Source organism: Malurus melanocephalus, unplaced genomic scaffold, assembly GCF_030028575.1.
Source record: "Malurus melanocephalus ecotype Western Australia unplaced genomic scaffold, MMel_1.1 scaffold_77, whole genome shotgun sequence".
Classification (NCBI taxonomy): domain Eukaryota; kingdom Metazoa; phylum Chordata; class Aves; order Passeriformes; family Maluridae; genus Malurus; species Malurus melanocephalus.
The window spans coordinates 2002547-2026051 of record NW_026623309.1 but is presented as its reverse complement, the minus strand read 5'-3'; the positions used below and the strand labels follow the sequence as shown (position 1 = coordinate 2026051).

General features: G+C 35.4%; 1 protein-coding gene across 1 annotated transcript in view; it reads left to right on the top strand.

The window, feature by feature from the left end:
- The window catches only part of SNX29 (sorting nexin 29), a 96381-nt gene that overhangs the window by 43755 nt on the left and 29121 nt on the right, over nucleotides 1–23505 (top strand). Inside the window, exon 19 of the mRNA XM_057367307.1 lies at nucleotides 10560–10700. Coding sequence (XP_057223290.1) covers nucleotides 10560–10700 — 141 coding nt within the window. The remainder of the gene's footprint in view (nucleotides 1–10559; nucleotides 10701–23505) is intronic.

Sequence of the window (23505 nt, the reverse complement as noted above, 5' to 3'; positions counted from 1 at the left end):
TGTTGAAATTGTGGAAGAGGATTTTTACTAGGCTACCAGTATATAYTGAACAGGCCCAGACTGGAGTGCAATTAGGATAAATGATTGAGCTTATTTCTGAGAGTTCTTTTATTCATAGTAAACATTATTTTTACTGTTTTATAATTTATTTCTCCAGTGACAGACAATAAAATGCATGTCTAACTCTTTGTATCAGTTACATGAGAAATTACTTGTKGTATAGTAAAGGCAAGTAGCAATATTGCAGAATGTTGGTGAGAGTTAGATCATTACCAGCATTTTTTGGAGTTCAGGTTTTCCTGAGAGTACTTGAGTGAACAGATGTRAAAACTGACTTTTTGTTGTGCTGGTCAATTCTGAGAAAAAGGTGTCAAATGAACTTCGGAGAAAGCTAAAGTGTGCCGGTTGGAACAGGCAAAGTTTGAAATTTTGGTTTGGTTAGGTATGATTTTTAGATATACTAAATACTTATGACTGTACATAAAGCTAACTTGAAATTAGCTCTAAGGTGCTTAAAAGAGCTGAAAATTAGATCATATGTGTAAAACTATCAAGGTAAGATGTAGCTACTAAATGAAAGTGTTACAAAAGGGCATGAACCTTGGCCATTGCTTTTCCAGATGCAGTTAATGTGATTGTATTTCTGACATGGCTTGATTTCTCCTGCATTTTCTATTATTAAAAAGCTAAAGAGATTGTCCTTCTGTCCCCTCCTAATGAGCCACCTTGTTAACCTTTGCTGATTTGGGATTGTGCCTCTGGAGCACTTCACTTGATGGAGAGAGTAGGACTGTGCCAGGGGAGACTCGCTATGTCACAATTACTGCTGATGCACTTTAGAATTGTTGAGCCTCTTCTGTCCCTTTTTGCTTATAAATAGGTGTTTGTAGCAGAAAATAACCTACTGTGTACATATCACTTACCTTGGAAAGGGTCAAAGGAGGGTGGAGAGAATTGYAGAGCATCTCGAGTAGTTTGGAAAATTATGAACCTATCAGTTCTATTGTATCTGTCATCTGTTTTCATGGACTTCTGAAGAATATAAGAATGAGGAGAAATAAAGATGGGTTGCTGTGTCTCTTYGAAATCAATGCCAATTTTGCATTTGTGCTTCTTAAACCAGGAAAAGAAATTAAKGACATGTTAATTTGCATATCAGGAAGGCCTGACCTGGACAGGATAAGAATAGACTCCTGCAGGAACTTTGTTATTGTGCTTTCTTTTAAAAACTTAATTTTATGTTTTTAAATTTAATGCAGATTTGTAATGCTGTTTTGAAGGGCATTTCAAAGCATTTCTTTTTGTGTCATGTTAACATCTGTTTCGGATGTTCAAAATCAATGCATTTTTCATCCTTAAAAAAACCCAGATGTTGCTCTTCAGTAAATACAGCAGGAAAAGTTTCCAGCACCAGCATTCTTGTCGCATAGTTTCAACCATGAAATAGTTTCTTTAATTTATGTTAAGGATTAAAGATTCTGGAAAAGCTCAGAAATAAGGTTGTGGACTCTGAAAGCGAGCAGCATTTGATAATGAATCCTGTTAGACGTGGAAATTTCAATCAGACCTCTGTATTTGCTGAGTTATGCTGCACTCTTGCAGTAATGTTTAACCGGCAGAATTAACTAGTTATGAAAATCTTAAGGATTTAAAAACAAGCTCTGGAAACTTAGCCAAATTTTATGCTCAATTTGAATGGCTGAGTTCGAGGGGACAGTTGTGAGCAGCAGATAATTCAGTGCCCCAGTTTAGCACTCTGTTACTGTCTTAAAAATTAACAGAGCTGCAGATCTGTATCATTCAGCTGGGGATGGTACAACAATTAGAGGGTGTATAAATTTTACAGGAAAAGCTGTTTAGAATTGGATGTGCACTTCAGTGCAGTAACTGAGTTCAATTAAAAATAGTTTTTCACTTGTTTTCTCAGAATATAAAATAGTAACAGAAAAATGCATATTTTATAATCTCTGTTCMCCATGGAGTTGTTATGGGTTATTCCCGTTCTGGATTATTCCTTGTGGAGAATAGCAGACTGCCTGTTTTAAATTAAATGCCAGTGGCAGATCTTATTGAATAAATAAAGAATAAATTTCCATATGCAGTGCACCAGGAATTCAAAGGTGAAAGAGCAGAAAAGTGACTGATAAATAGCTTCTGGCTTGCATAGCAGAGATTTCAAATTAGCTAATCTGACATAATTTTTAAAAGGATTTAAGGAGGTCGAAAAACCAAGTTGTTACAATCATTAGGAAAGGCATAGACAAATAAAAAAGTGCTATTATGCTGTGTATAATCTCTGTTTTCTCTGTGTGCAGTTCTCCTCCTCTCCAAAGAAATTTATCACCTGCAAATAATATGGGTGAAAAAAAAGCTTTCTCATTGGAGGAGCATATTAGAAATTCTCAACTTGCATGAAAGACAACTGAGAGGAGAATACAATAGCAGTCTTTCRAATCAGGAAGGAAATGGAAAGATTTTTAACTGTTTTAAAATGCAAATTGGAGCATCCATTGAAACTATTGCCTTGCAATTTCCAAACTAGTGCATGACTGTGGTTTTCTCCAAGGTGTATAATTGGAGTGAATACTGAGAATATGTGGGTCTAGAAAATAATTGAGCTAATTAAATTCAAGAAAAATCAATCTGAACACAAAGATRTGACTTCTTTCTTAGGAAATCCCTGGGTAGCATTATTTTGGAATAATAAATACCATGTATCATAAATAATAGATACCTTTTTTCATATTTAAGTGTTCTGAATAAAGTACATTTCATAATTCTCCCAGGAATTTTCTGAACTGTTGAAAGCAGTGTGCCTTGCTGTAAGAGCACGGTGCAAGAAACTTGGAGGTCAYGGTGCAACTAAACATGAGTTGCCCTTGTAATGTTATGCTAATAACAGCATAATGACTAATTTAGTCCTAWAATGGAAATATTATGTATGGTGAGGAAATATCTTTCCTTCCAACTAATGTGTAACTTCTGTGCATGGCAAGCTCCCTCTAAATGTTTTCAGAGCACATCCTCTCTCTTTGTATTTGCTCAAGTTTGTTTTGCTTCAGGTTTAGATCTTGACTSCTGTCTTGCCCTTCATTAGCACTGGTAGATGAGTAGTACAATTAATTTTGCACCTGAGTAGAAAAATTAATTAGGTGACCAGTTGATGTCTTTGTTATCAATCAACAAATCATACGGATTGTTTAGACTTTACTGGATGAAATTATCCAGGCTGTGCCAGGAGCTCAGATTAGACACTCATAAACACATGTTCTAGCAAGAACAGTTATTCAGAGGAAGGTTCAGAGGCTTGTTCTCTTGCAAAGTTTCTGATGGCTATTACTAGTTACAAACATTAAAGGACATAGCTAGATATGGAGAAATTAATTGATTTTGTACAAAGCCACAGTGAGGGAAGCCTAGTCAGTTAAACAGACAATTTAAATGTYAGGTGACTTTAGAAAGCCAGGGTCATGCTGGCAAAAGTCTTCTCTTCCAAGCTACCTGTCTTCTCTGGTTAACTGGTTGCTTTCTGATSACTGCTGTTTGTGACCTCTGCAGTTTGATGACCATCTTTTTTGTGTGGCAGAATTGCTCAGTTAGCCTAACATTAGAAAATAATTTCTATATTATTCTATTCTAATAATTTCTATTTGCCCATATTCATGGGCATAAAGACAGAATCCAGATCCGAATTAAAAAAAAAAAAAAGCATTTACATTTTACCTCTAGATGGTGATAGTTAGATGCAGTTTCTTTAGTGTCTGTGGAACAAGTTGATTATTGCAATAATATTGTCATGTTTCTCAACTGTTGAGTATCTTATTTTCTGTATACATATGGATTCCACTTTCCTGTGAAGTGTACAGCAAATGCCATTAGTCATGCCTTTTGTTGCTATAATTACCAATGCCTGACACTTAAGATAATGAAACTGAGATTTTATGATTCCTAAAGTGATATCAGTATTTAAATGGCTTCTTGCAAATCYGCCTTGTTTGCAGAGCAGTGAACACTTTAGATAGTAAACCAAATAAGTCTAAAGATTAACATGCTAATCAGACAAGACTGTCACCATTTGCATGTGAATAGGACACCCTAAGACTATAATCAATAAATATTTCTTACAATTTTTACTCCTTTTACTATCTTCAGTCTCGCTGTTTAATACTGACTGACATATTTGCTCATAATATTTCTTTCATTTTACTTTCAATGATGTTTAAATGTCTGATATTTTCCTCTTCACTTGCTCTCTGAAGAGAGCAATACGCTGCCCTATAAAGGGGATTTTATCACGGGATTATTTAGGTTGGAAAACACCTCTGAGTTTATTGAGTCCAACCATTSCCCAGCATGGCAAGGCAAAGGACTGCCAAGGACTAACCCCTGTCAAAAGAGCCACATCTTCATGGCTTTTAAATCCCTCCAGGGATGGTGACTCCATGACTGCCCTGGTCAGTCTGTTCCAGTGCTGGGCAGTCCTTTCCATGGAGAAATTGTCCCTAATATTCGATGTAAACCTCCCCTGGCACAGCTTGAGGCTGTTTCTCCTTGTCACTGGTTCCCTGGGGACAGAGCCTGTTCCCCACCTGGCTCCAAGCTCCTGGCAGGGATTTGTAGAAAGTTAGAAGTTCCCCCCTGAGCCTYCTTTTCTCCAGGCTRAGCTCCCCAGCTCCCTCAGCTKCTCCAGCTSCTTCCCCAGTGTCCTTCTTGCAGTGGGGAGGGAAGAATTGTCCCCGAAACACAACATAAAAGCGATGGAGGAGAACAGTATCTGATAGCCAAAAATGTTTGAGGGGGAGAGTGCCCAGCAAATTCTTTGGGTGAGGGATGAAAACAAAACACAGTCCAGGATTGCCAGCYGGGCCCATTGCCCCTGAATTTATTCACAAGCCAGCATGGCCTTGCTATTTCCTCAAAGGTTGAAGTCCTAACAATGGATTGGCAGTTAAGAGTTGAAGGTAAGCAACAAACTGCAAAAATTAAACCCAAAGTTGCTGTTAATTTTCCTGATACATGATGAATTGGATGACTTCAACAGCTGCAGCACTAAGCAGGCAAAAAGGAGAAATAAATAGTCTTCTAATCATATTCCATTTCAGTGCAGCTCAGGGCAAGTAGAGAAGAAAATGAACTGGAATGATTGGGGGAATTTAAAAGAAAGATGTGGCTCATGGCATTCTACAGTGATTTGAGAGTGTGTGAGCCAAGAAGGTTGAATATCYCACTTTTTCTGCAGTAGGAACCAATGATTTATCAAAAAAGCATAAAAGAAAGCATAAGACRGAAAAATTTGTAAATAAGTGGAATGGAGGGAGTATACAAAGATGAGATCAGTCCTTGAAGACTTTTGTAATTATTTATTTTTCTAAAGGGAACCATAATACAGCTTAATACATTGATCTGTTTTTTGAAGGGCTGGATGCAAAAAATACTAGGAAAGTAAAAGTAGAATTTCTATTTTCASATTATTTTATAAATACTACAGAAAGAAGCAAATAATTTATATTCAGTAAGTTTCTAAAATAAATATTAGTGATCCTATTTAGAAACTGATTGATGAGATAACCTCCTTTCCCTTGCCTGAGCACCCAAAATATTCTATTTGGAGAAAAAGGCAGCACTATTGTCATTTTACCTATTTTCTCTTCTGCAGAAACTTCTTTCACTGCGGTGGTTGTCATGCATTACAATGACTGTATCAGTTCAAAGTGCATGTTTGTAAAATGATGCTAATTACCKTAGGTTATTTTAAGTCATATTTCACTGTCAAAAGGAGCTTATTATGCTATTGAGTGATTTTTTTCTTTTTTTTTTTTTGGTGCTGATTTGATTTATATATAAAAAGACAAAAAAATATTGATTCCATGCAGCAAAAGTGGAGGTAATGCTGCCTTTGTTCTTCAGTGGGCAGTCACTTCAGTGCTGCTTTGGTGAATAGAAGCAAAACTGTGACTGCAGAAGCACAGTGCACATTACTCTGCATGTCTGGAATGCAGTGGAGAAGCCTAAAATGGGTGACATTTTTCTGGTTAGTGGAGCAATATTGGCAGTTTTTAAGGTTCATGCTTTGATGTGCACTGTGTCATGTATTTGACACTGTATCGCTCATTTTTGTGAACTAAATAACAAGAACTTGAAGATTTAACATAAAATATATTCTAGTATTTTTAGTCTTTGTGCAAGTGGATAAAATGGTCATATTGAAATTAAAGCTTGTTCACTCTAATTCCTGTTATGTCTCTATGGCACACAAAAAGCTGCTCCTATCACAGCTGAAAAGTTTCATTGTTTCATTTGTTTTTCATTGTGCAGAAAATTCTTAAATTGAATCATTTTCAAAGGGGGGACTTAACCATAAATGCAGGCCTGCAACTGTCTCAAATGTAACTTGCATTTATATTCCTTTCTCACACTTCAGAGGTAACTTTGGAGAATTGGGCTTGAATTTATATTCTTAACAGAATCCCGTTGTCCTGAAGTGAAGTCAAGAAATGGAACTGGTTCTTATTTTTTTTGATTAATACCTTTTACTTCTTCTATGTTTTGAGTGCAGATAAAACCATCCTAAGCAGATTGAAATACATCATTCCTATTTCATAGTGTGTTTTTCTAAGAGGAAGAAAAGATAATTCCAATCCCCTGAAAACAATTATTTCTTAATGGTAAACTTGATCAAAATCTCTTGGACTTTATGTTCCTGAATAATTGAGATGTGCATTAAAGTTGAACCAGAGTTTTAAGAATTAAAAAACCTGTATCATCCAAAGTGGAAAACTCTGGACCAATGGTACTCTAAAATTTTTAGCGTTATTTAAAAGTCAAAAATGATTTTCAGGGTTCTTTATGTCTTTTGAAGTGTTCTGCCATGGAAATATCCTGAGTTCTCTTGCATCTTGTGCCATTTTTATATGTGATTTAGCAGAGTTTTCACTCCTCACCTTCCATTAGCATTGTCCCCTCCCTTTCAGATATTTTAATTGCCTCTGGAATGGGGGGCCATGGGCTCCCAAGGACTTTGACTTCAGCATTTTTGTATTYGTGGAGCTCCCATCAATAGAGTTCTCTGTCTGGAATTCATTTTTCATTATGAATTCAGACCATCCTTCCAGGAAACGTGAGCCACATTTGCAGGGAAGATTCACGAGGAACTTTGTTTAGGGAATATCCWTCCTGATGTTTAATCTGGGATTCTACAGCCAAGGATGTCATTGCAAGAGAAGAAGGTTCTGTAATATCTCAGTCAGTATCTCTTGTGCTGACTGGACTGGAGGGAATCCTCAATAAACCAATCTATATTTTGCATCAAAAAAGAAAAGCAGCCACATGGGACTTGTGCAGATCTGAAGGGTGAGTGATTACAGGCATTTGGTCTCTGTACACTGGAACTGGAGCAAGTTGGAATTTTGGCATTTGTCCTTTGTTTTCCTCAGTCTTTTATACATAAGTGGTGATGAACTGTGTCAGTTGCTACCAGTCTGTTACCAGGACTTGCTAACAGTATTTTTGACTCAGAACTGCTTRGAGATTCTTAACCTATTAAGAAACWTTTGGCTCAAACCCCAGTACCAYGGGAGTAGGATTTTTCATTTCAGTATGCAATCATCAAACTCGTGCTTTCAAATTGATTCTCATAAGATTTTCGGCATTTCAGTAATATTCAGTTAGTAGGTAGTAGATTGATAAACACAATATGAAATTRCTACTGTTATTGCTATTGCTCTCCAAATCCTTGACTTCAGACATGTTTGTGATGAGAAAATAACAGACTAATTCATTAAACATACTTATTAACTGAAATTTTTCTTAGCGCTGCTGTAAATCATAGCTACAGAAAGATTACCAATCAATCTTTACACAAGAGACTCAAATGGAAAGAGCTCCTAAATAACAAGAAGTTAATTAATTTTTTTATATTTAAGACAATATTGAAGTGAAGTTTTTGTCTACAAGCAAATAAGCATTCTAGTGGTGATTTTGATTTAGTCTGGAAACTTTCATTACCTTGAAAATTACTTAAATAGGTTAGGAAGTGRATGATATCAGGAAAAACAGGGCAGTAGAAAGGAAATGCAATGATTTAGAAYTGATCTTTTAAATTGATCTGAGAATGAGCCTAAGAGTAGTCCTTTCAAGTCCCTATAATGTGATCTTAGGATAACTATATGCCTTCAGTGACTAGAGTAGGATCGGTTTATCCAAATAATTTTATATATAGTATTTGCTTAGTTTGATTTCCCAAATGAATTTGCATTAAGTGTGTAGCAATCCCATGCCTTGGGAATAGTATTCCCCTCTGAAATAATAAAAGTTTGAATGTGTGCTACATCAGGAGCTTTAATATACCTTTCATAGTCTATTAGTTGATTGTCAATAAATTCAATATGGCACAGGGCTCCAAATGTTGCATTTTCATTTCTTGCTGTCTAAATGAAATCAATATCTCTGTACATAGAAGAACAGCAAGAAATTTTCCAATGGTTTTAACTACGAAATTAATCTGTGTTTTTGCAGTCCTGAACAATTTCAATTGCAGTGTACAGGATTCCTTAATTAGTTAACTGTGGGTTACAGCTTAACAGGTAATGTTGAACTGCATGATTCACCAAATCACATGTGCAAAGATAACTRCTTAGTTAAATTAGGATTTCCATATTAAATAACGTAGTTAAAAATAATTTAAGCTTTTTTTTGTCATCCCCACCCCCCACAGGGAAATTGAAACATGAATCTTGGGAATGTATACAAAATTCCAAACAATGTACTGGTTGAAGTGAGAATAGGCAGGGAGAAGGGTTAGAGCTGGGTGAATAAAGATTTTAATATAGTTTTTACTACATKAAATAAATTTGATTAGAATTATGCAAAATTGTTGCATTTCATATATTCCTTCATTTGYCTTCAAAGGTGTACTCAGTTGTTAAAACAGATGGTCCTGTAGGTGTTTAATTATCCTGGCTTTATTTTCAAAGGGAAAAAGAAATCTGAATACTTCTTGCAGACTTACTATTGTGGKTCCATCATGACACTATCTGAATTCTTGTTACCAAAACTAGGTGAATTTTTGTTTACATATGCATTTGTAATTCACACAATGCTCTGAATCTTTTGAGTTCTAGATGTGCTAAATTTGGAATAGTAGTATTCCTTTTTTGGAATTACAGAATTCCTGTRGGAGGTATATTAGTATTTTCTACACTGAGATATTCTAATTTGACAGGAATTGCATGGTATCTCTATAGTATATTGTACTTTGTTGCAAAGACAGAAGCCTCCTATAAATTTGAGAAACTAAGTGTCTGAAGAGAGACCAAGGCATGGGCTGCTGCTTTTGTGGTAGAAGACATTCACTTCATCTCTGAAATACCCCCAGTCATTAGTAAAATCATATTTTTTCTCTTAAGGACTTGCACTATCTCAAGGAGAAGGACCATGCTTCAGTTACCAGGAAAAGCTGCAGTTCATTGTGAAATTGGCCACATCAAAACMCAAATTTTATTTTTATCTAGTTTCCACAAAAATGCACTCRTTACTGCTCACCCTTTGTGTGATAGTGGTTGATGTTGCTTTTTTACATAAGTGTTTTCCTGGTAACAATTTACCACGAAATTATTGGGGTTTTTTAGAGCAGCAAGGCAATGTAGTGTCATCAGTACTGTTCCAGCTGAATTTGTGATATAAAATATTTGGATTACTAACACACACACAAGAATGAATAAACTGCAGATTCTGTTGGAGAAGCAAAGGGAAAGGTCATTCTGGATCTGGAGTTCCGATGCTTGGTTTATAATTTCTGACTTGTGCTGTTTCAGAATTCTTTTAAACTGTGTCATTCCCTAGAAAAGAGGGAAATCTTAGTTTTCTCTAAGTATATTTCACTTCTGCATGACATTTTCCCAGAGAAAGTGAATATTTAGCATGTAATTGGTAATAGGCTCATGAAATAATGAGCAGCAAACAAAAACAGAATCACAAAAACTACAGCTGTGTTAAATTATGCTTAATGTCCTATACAAGCAGAAAGAATGCACTGTGTTTATTTTCCAAACAATAAAATTTCTAGTTTAGTTTTCAATGTAATTTTGTTAGGAAGTAAATTAAGTTTCATACTTTGGATAAAATTAGGTTTTGCAATTCTGATGCTGCAAAGCTAATTTAGAAAGTTAAAAAATGTGTTGAGGACATAGAAATCAATTTTCTAATGGTATTAAATTATTTTTTCCTTTGGTCACTGGGTAGTGGAATATGCTGGAAACCATGGTAACGAGAAGTGCTGGCATGGTTGCCCCAGAGTCATGTTAAAATGAGCAAGCTGTGTTTGCCTTGATTAAAATAWGGGAAAGAGAGAAAAAGAGGAGGAGAAGGAAAAAGGAGAGAATGAGGTTAATGACCTGTGTGACAGCAAACACAGAGTCAGAGAGGAGGGAGCTGTGCCTGTGGAATCCTGGAATTTGTGGTGCTCACAGGAAGGTGCTGAGCCAGGAAGCTTTGAGGAGTGGAGGGCACACATCAACTCAGTCTGGCTTTGCATGATTCCCTTCCCTGTGTGTGTTTTGCAGGTTTACATCAGGATAAAGGATGACGAGTGGAATGTCTACCGAAGGTATGCCGAGTTCAGAAGTTTGCATCATAAATTACAGAATAAATACCAGCAAGTGAGGACTTTTAACTTCCCACCAAAAAAGGCCATTGGAAACAAGGTACTTGAAAGAGCTCACAGTGTCAGTAAAAACCTCTYTTATCCATACACAAAAAATGAGGTGYCTCCTAAATATTTTGATGTTTTTACACCTGCTAGTTTTTATAGACTGTCCCCCTATCAGCCTCAGATTCACTGGTGTAGGTAATGCATTGATTTTTCCACTTACTGAAAAGTTTTATTTGATGAAATATTGATGACATACACAAATGCAGAAAYCCTCAAAAACTGTACTGGGCAGCTCTGTATGTAAAATGAAGTCTCTAYTCCATTTTTCAYCAAAAATGCCAGCAATTAACACTGRTGAGTAATTAATTAAATATTTCYGTAAATTTCAAAAAGTATCAGTCTAAATTCCCTGAATTTCGTGTGCTGTCCATGAAGTTGTAAGTTCTTTAAACCAGTTTTTAAAGACATTTAYGTGATTAGTTCCTGTAATCTTTGTGTCTTAGCCCTACCATTTTAAAATGGGACTTTCTGTGTTTTCCTATCATATAGGGATTTTGAAATGAAACAGTTAATATTGTAGTACATATGTAGCAAATACGTAGTAACCTGTAATTAAAACCTTAGTAATCAAAACTTTAAAATGATCRAGAGCTTGAATACACATTGCAATGTACACCACAAGTCCAATAAGGACTGGGAAGTAATTGAAGTAATTTATCTTTGCAGTGTAGGAATTATCTGAAAATTTTATTTAGCTATCATAAGTAAAATATTTGAGATTTAAATTGTGCTTATGACTAAAAATACCTTTACTAAACTGCTGGGTTCTTAAATTAGTGTTCTTAAGGTTAATCAAATTCCTCAGCTTTTAGATAGGATTTTCTCTTCATTTGTTTTTTTTTTTTGCGTTTGTATCAGTGAGTTCTTGCATTAAGTATTTAAGAAACACCAACCACAGTCATCAGTGTGGTCATCAAAACACAGCTGACAGTGACTGCACAATTCAGATCTTCATAACACTGTGTTTGGCCTAAGAGCACCATGATACATGTATCATTAAAATGCCAGAATTATGCTGATTATTTCTGTTGCAACTTTGTTTTAGAAAAAATCATCTTCACTGATTCATATGAAGTAATAGAAATTAATTAGAAAAAAAATTACAAATTCCTTACTGACATCCAGATGTCAATGACTGTGGTTTATGAATGTTTAAAGGTAGTAACTTTGATTGACTTCCAGTGATTTCCCAGGAATTTTGTAAAAGTGAGTAGGTAAGTTTGGCACGTGTGAAATAGCAGTGATGCATGTATTCTGGAATAGGTGGGGGGCTATAAATATGTATGAAATTTATCAATAAAATCCATAGGTCTGTTTGCTTGGTTTAAGATCCAGTTAATGTAGTTCATTGCCTGCTGACTTAGGAAATGGAAGTACTTATGAGAGCTTTTCTGCTTTTGTTTGCATCTATTAGAAGATCATGCATTTTTCATTTAATTTTTAGTGGATGGTTTTGTAATGGAAACCAGGCATTTTCTTCTTTGTTATATAACTAATTCTTCTTTTTTGAAGTGATGGAGCATCAGCCACTTCAATAAATTACGAAAGCCGCCTTTTAAGCTTTTTTTGATACTCTTTCATCCTTAATTACTTTAAATACTAATTGAGTTACAACTTCAGTTGCACAATTGATGCATACAAAATTAACAGTTGAGCAACTCATTAAAAAATTTGCATTGCTTATTCTTTCGGTGCTTTAGCTTTGAGCCAAAATTCCACCTTAATCTTGCATAAACCCACAACCACTTATCAGATCTCAGAAAAAGGGTCTGTTCTTTACAGTAAGAAGTGGGTGCCATCCCTGGCAATCCTGAAAGATTCCTGTGATGAGATGTGAGGCAGTGGTGTGGTTTCTCTCTCATATTAGTTCTGCTGCTTTTGACAGAATTGGAGCTGTCTTCCCATTTCTAGATTAATCAATACAATCTTCAGCCTAAAGAACAGTTTCAGCAGCTGAATTCTGCTCACAAAAGTATCTCTTACATTAATCTATGGCTTTCATATCCTTTGCAACTCCTCAGGGTTATTAGCTGAAAAAACAAATGGGTAAAAATTAGCCTCCCTTGTGTAAATGGCTAAAAATTATTATATTACAGCTTTTGGGAAATGGCATTGAAGCTTTTATATCCTTCAGGTCAGTACCTGGATGAGTTTATTCACTGCCTCKCTCAGTGCACTCTGTACTGTGGGGCTAATGAAGGTGATGTGCTGATTGTAAATGTCAGTGGCATTCAAAGGTGTTGCTGTAATTAACACCAGCACTAAATTCCGTGTTCAGTTACGTGTCCCAGGTTTAGGAAACCTCCAGGACCACAAGAGGACACCATATTCTGCAGAACAACTGGAATCAATCTTGCAGAGTGACAAAATACTGTCCAGTGCTTGCTAGGAGGGAACTTAACTAGAAGAGAGTAATGCAAAATAAAATATAGAGAAGTATTAATTATCATGCATTCGTTTCCTGTTTACTGCAGTASAAGGCAGGGAGGTCAGGTTCAAATGCAAAGTTGCAGAGTTTGACATTGGGAAAATGCAAAAAGAAAGCAGAATTTCAGCTGAATGAGGATTTTAAAAAGTCGAGAAAATCAAGTATTAGTGCATATATATTCATCAAGTAACAGTGGAATTTGAAAATATTTAACAATTATAAACCAATATTATTAATAATGTATTTTAATTTTGATCATTAAGTTTTTAAATGTATTTTTCCTTTCCTTTGTTTGCCTTCGGTTGGGACAATTTATCTTAAAAGTTCATGTTTGTGATCTTTCAACAAATTATGTATGTAGTATTAAAAACTAACTTTAATGCTTGAGGAAACATAAATTTAATATATAGAAAACCAATTATTTGAAAATTAACTGAAAAGGGAAGGAATACTGCTTTGGACAAGTAACCTTTTTTCCATTACAAAAAAGAGTGTGTATTTGCCTTTCAGGTTGGTAACCTCATTTTCAGTGTATTAGTTTAACATTTGAATTTAGTRAGTTACAACTAGAATAAAGCAGGGAAGAGAATAATTTGTTTTATAAATGTTGCTTTGAATCAAGTTAGATACTTACTGAAGGAAAATAATAATGCTTGCAAGAGTCCATGTATTAATTTTCATATATACTAATCTTTCAGTGCTGGTAGCAAATAGATGTCAAAATCTTTATGWGTAATCCTGGCAAGAATAAGTGTTCTTCAATTCATCAATGCTTTATTTGAGTAAAACAAGAAATAGATTTGTTCCCTTGTGTTGTGCGTGCAGGAGAAATGTCATATACTCATCATATATTTTAATTCTTTTTTAAACTGCAGATCACTTTCTTTAAAACTTACAAATTTCAGCTGTATTGTTAACTCTTGAACTGTTCAGTTTTATTAATTTTGAAACATGCTCCCCATGAATCAGCCTGATTTGCTCAGTATTTTATATGTGGCTGTATATACCAAGATTTGTAAATTCAAACTGTGATTTTTCTTGCATGAAATAGATTTTTGCCTTTCAGCACGCCTTCAGGTACTTTGGATTTTTTGAACTCATCTTTCCATTCTCACTGTTTGTCTTTGTGACTGCTGCCTTCCTGTCAGGAATGCCCCAGGACAGGCTTTGTTCCAGGTCTGCAATGTGCCCAGTTAGGGGAAAGTCATGAGGAGGAGCCTTCTAAAATCATAATATTTGATTGCAAAAGGTTCCCTGTATGTTTTTGTATAGAAATATAGTCTATTTTTTTAACTTAAGATAACGTTTAGTTTCCATTTAGCTTCTGAATCTTTGCTGGTGCTTTGTTGGTGTCTCTCAAAATAATGATTAAGTAGTAATACATGAATATTTACTGGACTTGTCTAATTGTTTTGAATATTGCATCCTTAAAATCTCAGTTGCTGCTTCTGCTTTGGGCAGATTATAGTAATCAAGTAAAGATCTAATTAGGAATCCTCTTGCAAGAGAATTGTCCCAATAGAGGGCACATCAAAACAGAAATGGTTCTTTAGTTCCACTGAAGACCTGAATTCAGTGATTGTCTCAGTGAGGAGAAATTGAATCAGGTACCTTTGCACTGAGTGCTGACTTGMCTGCATGATCTCTGCTTTCCTTTAAAACACTGGATACCCCGATGGAGAGAATACACAGCACTTTTCTGAGATCAGAAGAGTGACTTTGCTGTGACTTCTCAGCTGCATTGGGGGAACAATACAGAGCTCTAAAGTAAGTTTTTTTGTCTCAGAGAAAGTGTTGAAAGCAACATAATTCATCACTTTTAGCCCATGCAACTGAAGTCTGTGAGCTGTGTCTCCAGCCATAGCTTGTTTCATGCCCAAATAAATGTTAGTTCAATAAAATGAATGTGTACTTTTCACCTGTCAGTGACTAAGCTAAGTTGTAGGTTAATTTGTGCATGCAGCTATTTTTGAAAGTTCAAGAATATTGTCTGCATGCATTTTAAAATATCTATTTGTATATCCATATATACACCAGTATCCGTATGACAACATCAGACAGCATTTGGGATATATATGAAATTGGCTTCTGCCAGAATCTTGTGATTCTGCAAGTTCTGTTCCCCAGGAACTCTGTCTTTCTCCCATTTATGTCAGTGGAAATCCTGCCTTTGCTGACAGAGTGCAATGGATTCCTTTCCTTWTGTTCCCAACAGCAAAGCTGCCTTTTAGCAATCTTTGGTCGGTTTGCCTGTTGGTGAAGATAGTGAAGAGTTGAAGATAGGCTGCAGGATAAGTATTTTAGGATTAAAAATAGGGAAGATAAAAGATTTTTTTGCAAGTAACAGAAAACAGTAGAGCTTGCTCTTGTGCTTAAAATGTTTATTGTTTTTAAATAGTTTTTCAAGTAAAGAGTTGTTGTCTGGCTCTGTGTATATATATATATATATATATATATATATATGAAGTAATTTGGAGCCATTCAAATTAGAGTTTGAATGTTAATATTTTTGCTGTTAAGGGTTTTACATGGTGTCACTGATGTGTAACCCCTGTAATGCATTTCCTTCCTGTAAAAGTTGATTGCCAWTTTTGGCGACCAGGACCTGTCTATTCAGTCATTACCCCCTTAAMATGGCTTTTTAGACCAGATGATGGAGGAACTAAAGTCCCTTTGGAAAGGGACGAAAGGAGAAGCAGCATGATAGGAACAAGGTTTTTTTAAGGAACATGCACACCCCTCCCACGTAAAATATGTATTTTAAAATGGGAAGTATAACAATTCCTGTTTAACTAGCACATAGACAATAACAGAAGACATATGGAATGTTTGAAAGAGGATGGTGCAGAAAGACTCTCAGGGGAGGAAGTGATTTCATTTTAGATTTGGRCGTTTTTCTGYCCAAATTCAGCAAAGCATTTCAGGGCATCCTAAAATTTAAGTATGGTTTTGGCTTGCCTTGAAATCAGAAATACAGATATATGTGCTTTTGTACTCTATGGGATTTAGGAGCTCGTAGAAACTATCTTTCATCAGATTAGTTTGTCAAAGTCAGATTGTCAGAGGGAACTGAGAAGAAAGCAAAACTTCTGGTTAATGCACTTGGGACAGGGGGCTAAATAATATTTCTTGGTATTAAGCTTTGATATCCAGTGTCTTCACATAGAATTGGTAGAAAATTATGAGTCTCTGATGTTTCAGAATTGGAATGCATTTATTAAAGGAGAAAAGCTTTGAAAATATAAATCCTCAAGTTATATATWAAAAAGTTGAAGTTAAAGATTGCTTTCATTAATGCAACTTAGGTTGATTTTTGGATGTTGTAATATAGCAGCTTAAATTCTTGATTTTCAAAGTAAGTAGATTTTAATTTTCAACCCTCTTAGTGGACTTAACTGGTGTRTTGAATTATTTTCAGACAGTCTTTTTCCTTGTGAGTTATAGGAAAAACTGTAGCTAATATAAATTTGACAGATATCTTTGTGCTACAGTGTGGRTACAAGGAAAAGAATGGATCTGTTTGTGTTGTGTTCTAACTGGGAAAGAACTCAAATTAATCTGATAYATAGCTGTATGTGTTAATTCAATAACATAACGCTGTTTTTATGCCATTCCAATGCCACAAAAGAAACTTTGTCCTTTGAGTTCACCGTGTTACTTTGTAGATGAAAAGTTCAATTCTCAAAGAAATATTGGCTTTAAAAAACCATTGGGATGAAATGAATACAATCTGGTTTTCAATATGTGATTTAATTGAAGTGCCCTACAAAGAGAAATAAAAATAATTTCATTCTTAGCATAATCATTAAGATTTCTGGTCACAGCACACCTGTTTCCTGACACTGTCACCTGCACACTAAGGGGGAATACAGAGTATTTCAGATTTTGAATCCAGATCCTCTGGGTTTTCTACTGCATAAGACTGCAGTTGATATTTTATGTATACAGCACTTAGAAAAGAGCATTCAGTTCTTCTTCATTTCCATTTTTTTGTCATATCAGTATCTAAGAGAAGAGAAATAAGTCAGCAGGAAATGGTTGGCTTTTATATGACAAATACTTTATAGTAAATGCTTCCCATTCTGTGGTATGAAATGTCTGGGTTACCTGAAACTCAGCATGAAGGTTAAATGGAGCAGAGTGCAGAGCAGCATATTTCATTTTCAGGGGTTTAATTCAAAAGGTAAACAGTTCTCCAGCTCGTATTTCTCCATCTCCATCAGAATGTCTCACTGAATTAATCTTTTCATTTGGTGCTCAAGGGCACCATTTCAGTGAAATAGTGAATTGAGTCGTTTTCTTTTCAAGTTACAAACATTTCCTGCTAATTGCTGGTGAAGTTTAGGAAGAAGGAATACAGACTATTTAGGGTCTATGAAACAAAACTTTGCCTGTCAAGAGATGTTTTTATTCTTGCTGTCTTGTAATGCTATAATTAAGAGAAGCAATTTATTCTAACAAATTATTGAATTTAGAGCCCATAGAAACAGTTCAGATGGTGTTGCTTTGCATCATGACATTATGGGGAAAAAAAGGAAAGTAATTTACATGCTGCTTGGACAACTGCTAGATAAAAATATGGCAGTTTTATAACAACTCATGCGTCATTTAGATATTCTAGTAGCCTCCTGGTATAAAATGAAAATATAAAAATAATTTTCTAAATTTGTTTCTTATTGTGATGGTGCTGCTAAATTACCGAGTTACTTGGATTGATAAACTTCCTTTCAGAGAGATCTTGACAGGGACACCGAATTACAAAAATAAAAGTAAACCCTTCTTTTTTTGAAGTCGAAGTTTTACCCACATTTTTCCCTTTCCTTTTATATCGATATTCTTGATTTCACCTCTCCTCCTTCMCAAAATGTATTGTCTTATAAATAYTGGCAGATTTTAATCTTGCTCTACAGCTTTTTGGGCATTTGCTAGTACTAAAGATATTCAGTGTTAATTTTTAAAAATGAAAACTAAATATTGAATATTTCAGATCATGTGAAATRCTGGAGGCACTTCCTGTATGGAAAATCTGATTTTTGTCATGTAGCATGTAAAATACCTTTGCATGAAGGCACAATAAATAATTTGCACTGAATATCAATATTCATCATTAATTCAATTTTTATTTTAGGAAAAAAGAATCATAGTATCTAAATAAAATTTTTGTTAAAGGAGAATCTAGGCTTTTACATGAGAGCAGAGTTTTTATTTTTTATTAAGGGAAAGCTTACTGTATATATAAGCTTGAACATTGTAGGCACTGTATGTGCCATGTTTCTAAATACTTTTGAGGTGGGTTTTTTTTGGTTGTTATTTTAAATTTAGAGTYTGTCTTTATTGGTCTTCAGGGCATTTTCAACCAGATTAAAGAAAGAAATTAAGAAAGAAAACTGCAGTGTTGGGGAGAAGCACTGAACTGAGACACATTTTAACTAATATTGTTGATAGTTATTACTGTAATATAGGCTAGTGAAAAAATGGATCTCAATTTCATGAACTGTTGTGTTGTAGTTTGCAGAATCTCCTGAATAAAATTATAGGGTAGACTGAGAATACTTTCTCTGAGGAGAAAACAGAAATAGGGTTTCCCTGTTCAACAGCTGAGCAAAAGATAAGCCCTRGGGGTCTTGCTGCAGTTTGTTATTGATGCTTTTTAATTAACAGTTGATTCCTGACCAGTTGACAAATTAACACAAGGCTGGCATAGGTCCTTAAATAACAAAATATTTAGATGACACTGGATTTTATTAGCATAACATTACCAAGTTCTTTTTCTAACAGTGGCGTTAAGCACAACACTAAGAGATCAGTTTTAGGTTTATTCTCAAACTTTCTTTTTCCTGCTGGCATATTTACTGATGAAAGTGTTGCTTTGATTAAATGGATGCTTGACTGAGGGCATTGCAGGACTGCAGCTCACCCTCAGAATGCCTTCTACTGGATGGGTTTGCAGCAATGCCTTTTTCAAACTCTTTTAGATAAAAGCATTACTTTTCTGGCCCTGAGCTGGAGATGGAAATGCATTAGCTATTTTAGTAGAGAAACACAGAGTAATAATTACAATTATGKAGTGAACCTCTGTTTAAAGGAAAATAGATTTCTTTTCAAAACTGACAGTTCCTTGATTTCTTCTTTGTATCTCATCCTCTTAAATTCCTGTTTTTTCCACTGAACAGTAAATGTACAACAAAATCTCATGCTGGGATGGGGAAAATGGCAATTTCATGTATTGTATACCTTTGTTRTGTTGTATAACGCTGGCCTGGTTCTGCCATACAGAGACTGGCAGTACCAGTAAGATGGAAAATTTAAACTTACATAGTTTCAATAATTTTGAGATGATTTTTGTGTAATATGGTGTAATTTGGGATATTTAGAATTGGAAACTGTACCTTYCTGAAAGTTTTATGGTGCAATAGTTATTGAAGGACAGATGCATTGAGGTTGTATTTTATTGTGACCTGTGCAAATGTTTCACTTAGCCTGTAAAAATGAATATTTGCTATATAACTTATTTAATTACAAACTAGTGAGAGTGACTCAGCAATTGAATATTTAATTAGTTCCCATCTCAGCTTCTGATCTCCAGCTTCATTTTGAGGTTATCATTTGATGCCTCATAAATAGATAAAAACTGGTAGGAAAATTTGGTGAAAAACATTAGGTTACACCAGAATAACCTGAGTTTATTTCTGCATTTTCAGGTTCRACTTTGAATAGCACTACTGTCAGCTTTATTTAGGGTGGGATGTGTTGTGTGGTATCAGGGGCTGATTGAAGTCCTAAAGCCATATTTCCTTTTATTTCATATTTATTTTTACCTTGATTGAGTTGGATTGAACCCTCAGCTGTTTTGTTGTTTGGTTTTCTTTTGGTTATTTTGTCCCCAGTGCTGCAAACAGGAGGTTGSTTAAATGGTAAGTAATGGTTAGAACCTCAAAAGCAGTTTTGTGTTGATTGCAACAGCACCAAGCCCAGAATCTAAAAGTGTTTTATCTGTCCCTAAATCATGGCAGGTAACCATGGCAATCATAGCATTTCCAACAGCTCCTGGAAAATATTTGAAACATCTTAAGTGAGCTGTCCCATTAATAATGAAGAATATCAGTGTTTTGCCATCTGTTACATACTAAAAGTGTGTGTTAAAGACCAGCAGTTGTGTGAAACAATTTAAACTGCAAGTTGGAATGAACTTGGCTTGRAATGAAAAACTGCAAAAAATAAAACATGGTACATCAAGGCTCTGCTTCTTAGTTTTACAGTTTAACATCATCCTCTAATATGTGTTAGAGTCTGTAAGATTGCCATGATCTATTAAAATTTTTAGAGATTTTTAATTTGATATTAGCATTTTGCTGTGGGCAGAAGAAATGTGGCAAATTATCAGTCAAAAAGAATTTCATACAACATTTTGGGAGACATGAATTTCAGATTAAAAATATTTTCCCAGATATGTTTTGATGCTTCTGTAATCTRAGGGAATTTTGCTTGTTAACTGAAATTTTGTGGTCTCCTAATGAAAACTGCTCTTGAACTGTGGGCTAGGAAATTAGTTTCACAGTAGCTTATGCAGAAAGGGTAGGAGTTTTATTTTTTAGAAAATATGCCTTAAAATTGAAGGTGAATGCCAGGATGTTAAGTCTCAGTTGATCATTTCTGTAAAGTCTAAGTTTACTCTGCATAAATTGGTGTTAAATACAGCCAAGATGCCCTACAGATGTATATCAGAATCTGGATGGGTTTTCCTATAACAAAGCCCCCCTCTATAGGGTGCCCCTTCTTTTAACATGGAAAGAGATTCTTCATCAATTAGGAAGGTCAAATATTACTTGCAGATAAAAAGAGACATGTATGAGACAAAGCAAAGCTCTTCACYTTGTTCCAGATCCCAGCAAGTCAAATGACTGACTTGGTGATTCAGGACAAGTTCTTCCTTGTTAGAGACAAGACCTGCTATTTATTCACCTTACTTGTTTCATTTCTTCTGGACATTTTTCTTACCTGCATTTCAGAAAATACTTTTGATGCTTGTAAAAACACCCATCCATGTTTTGAGAGCAGGTCTCCTTTTTCAACCATGTTAGCAGGATTTTTCTTCTCTTCAGTGAAATGTTAAATGTGGGTCTTTGTACTGTTCCTTTATCTTCCTGTAGATGTATTTGTTTTCCTAACAATAAAACTCTGTAATCTAACCATTAATAATGTGAAAATGCAAGAGCTTTTTGCAAAGTGGATGTATTTGTAATTTTAACAAAATTACTTTGTCCTCAAAGCACATTGACATCAAGTGTACATAAATGTGTAGATTGAACCTTAGGGGAAGATCTTTGCTGTTTTCCGTGTGAGTACATATGCAAATGTACTATTGACTCATACAATCACAAAGACATGTACTAAAAGTAGGGGGTGGGTGTCACTGATACAAATCCAAATCAAAAAATTTCCCTTTACTTTTTGCTTGTAAATAAAAGTAGGTGTTTGTTTACGAGTTGGAATATAAAGCACCACCTAAATTTCTGCTGCAGATAATTGAGCCCAATGAAAAGAAGGTTACAGGTGCCTTTTTATAATTTAAGACTGAAAAAACTGGCCGGGCTTTGAGCCAATTGTGTTTTTCTGTTACCAGTTGTTCTGTTTACTATATTGTGACAAAAACTCTTTATTACTGCAACAGCTTGGCAGTAACAACTTTGTGCTAAAATCATTCCTCTGAGTAGCCGACCTGCTGTTGCAAAGCGCACGTYTAATGATAAAGTGCAGACCTGCAGCTGAATCATTTTGACCTTGGTTTACATTGCTGCTGGTGAGGACAGCGAGCGTGGCTACATGGTACAGAATTTCATGGTAGATTGCTTGGTGTTTGTTTTACAGATCAAATTCATGTCAGGCTAAAAGGACATTTTTAACTGTTTTCAGGCTGAGTTTAATTTCTGGGATGTTCTGCTTTCTGCTTGGACAAATGGTAAAAAAAAAAATAGCCATATTATAGGCACTAATTTAATTGGCTGAAAACAGCAAAAAAGCATTCCCTCAGCATGTTCTGGCAGTCTTAATTAGAAAAGTCCTTTGTGCCATTATCTTCTGTAGTCAAGGAGACTCTTTACAATAACATAAGGGATAGAAAGTACCTGCATTCAACATTTGGCTCCTGTGTCTACAAAAGAAGTCCTTGCTATGAAAGATGTTTTTATTTAAATAGATGTGCAGTACAGAAGTCACACTAAAGGAACTCAGCTTCTGCTTATAAGAAAATGTTAACATAATTATTTCACTGRAAATATTGTTGTGGAAGATTTGTGACCAAACAAACTTCAGAACCGAAAAAGCTGATGAATGTGGCATTTATAAATGGCTGTTTCTTTGTGAACTTGAAAATGTAATTGGTAGATGTGGTGAAAGTAGAATGAAGGGCGTGCAGTGAGGGTGAGGAAGGGCTCGGAGCTGGGGCTGGGTCTGCACTGGAACTGCCCTGTGGAGCAAAGCAGGATTRTCCTGCACAGGGCTCCAGTGCCAGATGTCACCACTGCTCATGTGGTTTCTTGTGTCTTACACTGTTATGTCCCTACAATTATGTCTGATTTGTTACTCCTAAAAATATTCCTGTTCCTRGTAACTTCTAATGAGAGAGAAGAACAGAACAAAATGTCAGTGAAGGTTCTAGGAATGCTACAGCGAATTCCTCCTGAACTCAAAGGAGCATCCGTGCTTTGATGGTGTTGTTCTGTTCTATCTAGGGAAGCAGTAACCTTCAGATTTGCATCCCATGCATGGCAGCATGGGCTGAACCTTTTCCATACAATGAATTTATTCAGTGTTGTCAAATGTATTTATGGTATTTTGTTGGCGGCTTGGGTTGTTTTTTTTTTTTTTCCCCTAAAGAAACAAGAATTAATTTCAATGCCTTTTCTTACAGGCATAAATAATACAGGTTGGATAGACACATCTTATAGACAGTGGTCTTTTTTGAGAGGTGTAATTGTCTAATAATAGGTTTGGCTTTGTGCCTAAAGAACACACTGTGACATTTAAACCAGGTGAGCAGTGCCAGCACTCCTGAGACAGAGCACTCTGGTTGTGGCATAAAGCATCCAGTGCCTGWTGTCACTGGAAACCTGTTAGAGCTCCCTGTTACTGTGAAATGGGTCACCTTTCTATTACAGTTCACTGTCACTGTGATCCCTCACAGGGARAAGGTTTAAACTGGATGAGAATTGTGGGATGTGTGACATCTTGCTTGTTGTGATAGACTTCTAAGTCCAGCAGCAGAAGGTGGAGTTTATGGAACTGTTCTGTTTATTTGGGCCAACATAATGTAAAATCCTGGGATCTAAAATGCTACRGAAACTTTAGTAAACATTTTAATGAGAGTTGT